The sequence below is a fragment of the Aplysia californica genome, unplaced genomic scaffold, assembly GCF_000002075.1.
Source record: "Aplysia californica isolate F4 #8 unplaced genomic scaffold, AplCal3.0 scaffold00032, whole genome shotgun sequence".
In the NCBI taxonomy this organism is placed as follows: domain Eukaryota; kingdom Metazoa; phylum Mollusca; class Gastropoda; order Aplysiida; family Aplysiidae; genus Aplysia; species Aplysia californica.
In genome coordinates this window covers 668,687-671,933 of record NW_004797302.1, presented here as the reverse complement: position 1 = coordinate 671,933, position 3,247 = coordinate 668,687, and the positions used below count along the sequence as shown (strand labels likewise).

The 3,247-nt window shown below is 43.6% G+C and overlaps 1 protein-coding gene across 1 annotated transcript in view; it reads right to left on the bottom strand.

Annotated features, from left to right (window-relative positions):
• Window positions 1-1,276, bottom strand: part of LOC101846190 (leucine-rich repeat and fibronectin type-III domain-containing protein 5) — a 2,815-nt gene extending 1,539 nt beyond the window's left edge. Inside the window, exon 1 of the mRNA XM_005091562.3 lies at window positions 1-1,276. This exon is cut by the window's left edge and continues 1,539 nt beyond it. Coding sequence (XP_005091619.1) covers window positions 1-733 — 733 coding nt within the window. The 5' untranslated portion in view covers window positions 734-1,276.
• Window positions 1,277-3,247: the final 1,971 nt, after the last annotated feature.

The window sequence follows — 3,247 nt, the reverse complement described above, 5'->3', positions numbered from 1 at the left end:
GTTCGCGGCCAGCGAACAAAGAGGTTCGCGACTTTTTGAAAAAGGCATAAAACCAATGTATTTCACAGTTGCAATGAAAAGAGTTGCCTCCAAGGCGAATGTGAGCAAGATTCTGAAAAAAGTAAAGCCACTTATCACTGAAAGCTTCGAAATTGTTACCATCCAACCACAGAGTTTTTAGAGAGCCGTTGAGCGGCGTCATCAGGTCGACTGGCAGCCTCCGTAGCCCGCAGTTGTGCATGTACAGTCCTTGAGTGGTCATTCCAGCAAAGGCACCGATGGATAGCTGAATACCGTTGTTGTCGTTGAGGAACAGATGCTTTAGATGCAAACCTCGGAATGTGTAGTCCGCGATGAACCGGATATTGTTTTTGCTCAGATCGAGCCATGACAGTTGCACTAGATCGGCGAACGTCTCCACCGCAATGGTCTCGATGCCGCAGTCGATCATGTACAAACGTTCTAAGTTATATAATTCCGTAAAGTTTCGCCTCGTCAACGCTGTGTTTTTGAATTTGTTTTCATTTAGATTTAACTCGAGAGTTTCGGTGGGTATTCCGTCGGGGATCTTCTGGAACTCTTTGTTGGCGCACTGAACATTCTTGCTGTGTGGAGCACAGAAGCAGTCCTTGGGGCAGGTAAAGGTCGTGTGGACCTGACTGCTGAAGATGACCACTAGCAAAACCACTCCCACCCCCTTCCCCCACACACAGACCCCGACCCCGCATCTCATGTCGGACGTCTTCGGGGTATCATCTCCGCCACAAAAGTAAAGAAAAAATGTATCCGCGTTCCACGGAATATAACGTACTCCACAGATTCGCCGGCATAGGTTATGCTATAATATTGCACCACATCACAAAGAAAGGAAGATCGGTTTTCTTTCACTGAATACAGTTGTAGCAATCCCTTAAATCGAATGAGATTAGAAACACTGTGGTCAAAAACAAATCCGGGTATCTCTGAAGGCTTCGAAATTGTTCCCCAATATCACGGCTTTGGAGTATTCCACTCACTGCAGAAAAACCGAAGGTAAACACGAACGCACGAACACCAAGACAAGGGCCGACGTCGCGCTATCCACAGACTGCTAACAAACCCTACAACTCAACAACACCCCTCGCAGTAGAGCTACGGAGGGAAAAACGCGCCGCATCGATGAGGCTGCTACCACAAACTACACTCAGGCCTAGCCAACCCGGCGGCGCCCCCGCTCGACAATGTGTTCTGTACAGCAACGATTGATATCGGACTCTCCCCCGGTATTCCACGCGCCGCGGAGGCTCGGACGCACCCCACACCACACCACACCACACCGCACCAGTGCGCCGCGCTGTCGCTCCGCTCGCTTGAACGTGCGGCGTGTCTGGACTGCCAGCACTCTCCACACAGAGTTAGGAACACGACAGACGGAGCGACGTTGAGAAACTGTTCACCTTTATCAAACCAGTCACGAAATTAAGAAATATAGACGACATACTGGTAGTTAGGGGACACCATTGACGCATCATTCTTCATTATTTCCCTCTGTTATTCCTCTCTGTCTGTCTTGATCTTTAATTGTAATATTTTTAATGACCATAAATGTGTCGAAACACTTTCCATCAAAGGAAAAACACAAAAACACAAAAACCCACCACCAAAAAACAAACAAACGGACAAAGCAAAACTAAACAAAACAAACAAAAATAAAACCCCAATAAAAAAGATTCATGTTTGTGATGGGCGTGTCTATTCAATATGTTACCACTCTATTCTTATAATTTTTCCGTGCTCTATCCAGTGCTTTGTCTCTCACTAAAAACTAACCGTGGCATAACAGACTCCACTTTCCCTGAGCAGACTATTTCATTCTCAAGTTCAAGTTGATAGGCAAGGCTTGGGATTTGCACTAAAAAAGAAAACGAAACAAAAAATAAACAACCCAAAAACAAAAAAGGATGAGTGCCATAAACCTGTTCCTCCAATAGGACGTTCTAACCTCAGGGAAGGCAAGTCTTCACAATCCTAATTTCTCAGTCCACCCAGATGTACACGTGAAAGGGAAGTGGAGAAACTGTGGAGATGGATTAAATGAGCTTTTTCCTTGTATTCCTCCAGATAAATTGAAAGATGGATGAGGGAACAGGCATGCCAAGAGAGTGAAGTCGTCTGCCTTGCATTTTTGGGGTTGCTTTGCTTTGTTTAATGTGGGAGTTTAACGTTCCCAAAAGCACAGTTCATATAACTTAGGAAACAAGCATTGACCCTGCCTGTCAGGGCCAACTTGGGCTGAGAGGGCTATAAGGTCCCGGCTGATAGGCCAAGATACTCTATAAAAAAAAGAGAAAAAACCTCCGAACTCAGGTCTTTTGCGTGCAACGACGAAACGTCAAACCGCTACACCATAGTCGCCAGAACCAGCAGGCCAAAAGAGTTTACGTAAAGCCTCATGGGTCTTCATTGTTGACTCACTACTACATAAAGCAATAATACTGATATAATGTAAGTTAACAATACTGGTACAAGTATAAGTTTGTCCAAACATGCACCATAACATTTATGATTTTTTCAGGTCCCTGGTATTTGTATGTACTGCAAGTATGGCCTCAGCAGACTCACATGAAGAAGACGACAAACAAGGGGGTATGGCTGTTAAATCAAAACCTAAAACTAAGTGGGGATAAACTATTTTAAAATGCCCATCTATCATATGAGTTTAATGGGATAAAGACTTGTGAACCACAATATATCAGGGGAGATATTTTTACATATATACCAAAGACAAACAAAACAATAAAACACCCACAAAAACTGATAAGAAAAGTCACCGTAATCAACATTATCTCTAAACTTTGTCAGCAATCTAGATTCATCTGAATTGGTCGAATGGTCTAGAATTATCCAAAAGCAATTGGGTCGTCTTTATTCATGAGGCTTTTCTATACGGCTTAAAGGTTTTAAAGCGGATAATCTTTTTAGACCGATTTAATATACGGCACACAAATTTGGCTTGGGCACGGAATCACTCGTGTGTTTACATTCATAATAAAATTCTACGTAAACCCTGCAAATCCGTCATACTCATAAACAAACTTTTATTTCATGAATGGTGCATAATTTCTGCTTAGTTTGGAGATTGGGGGTGGGGTGGGGTGGGGGGGGGGGGGGGGTTGACAAATACTTTGCCAATAAATAATATGGGAGTGAGGTTATAAACAAGTTTGTGATGCTGAAAAAATGGACAACAAAATTTGCAGAGTAACGT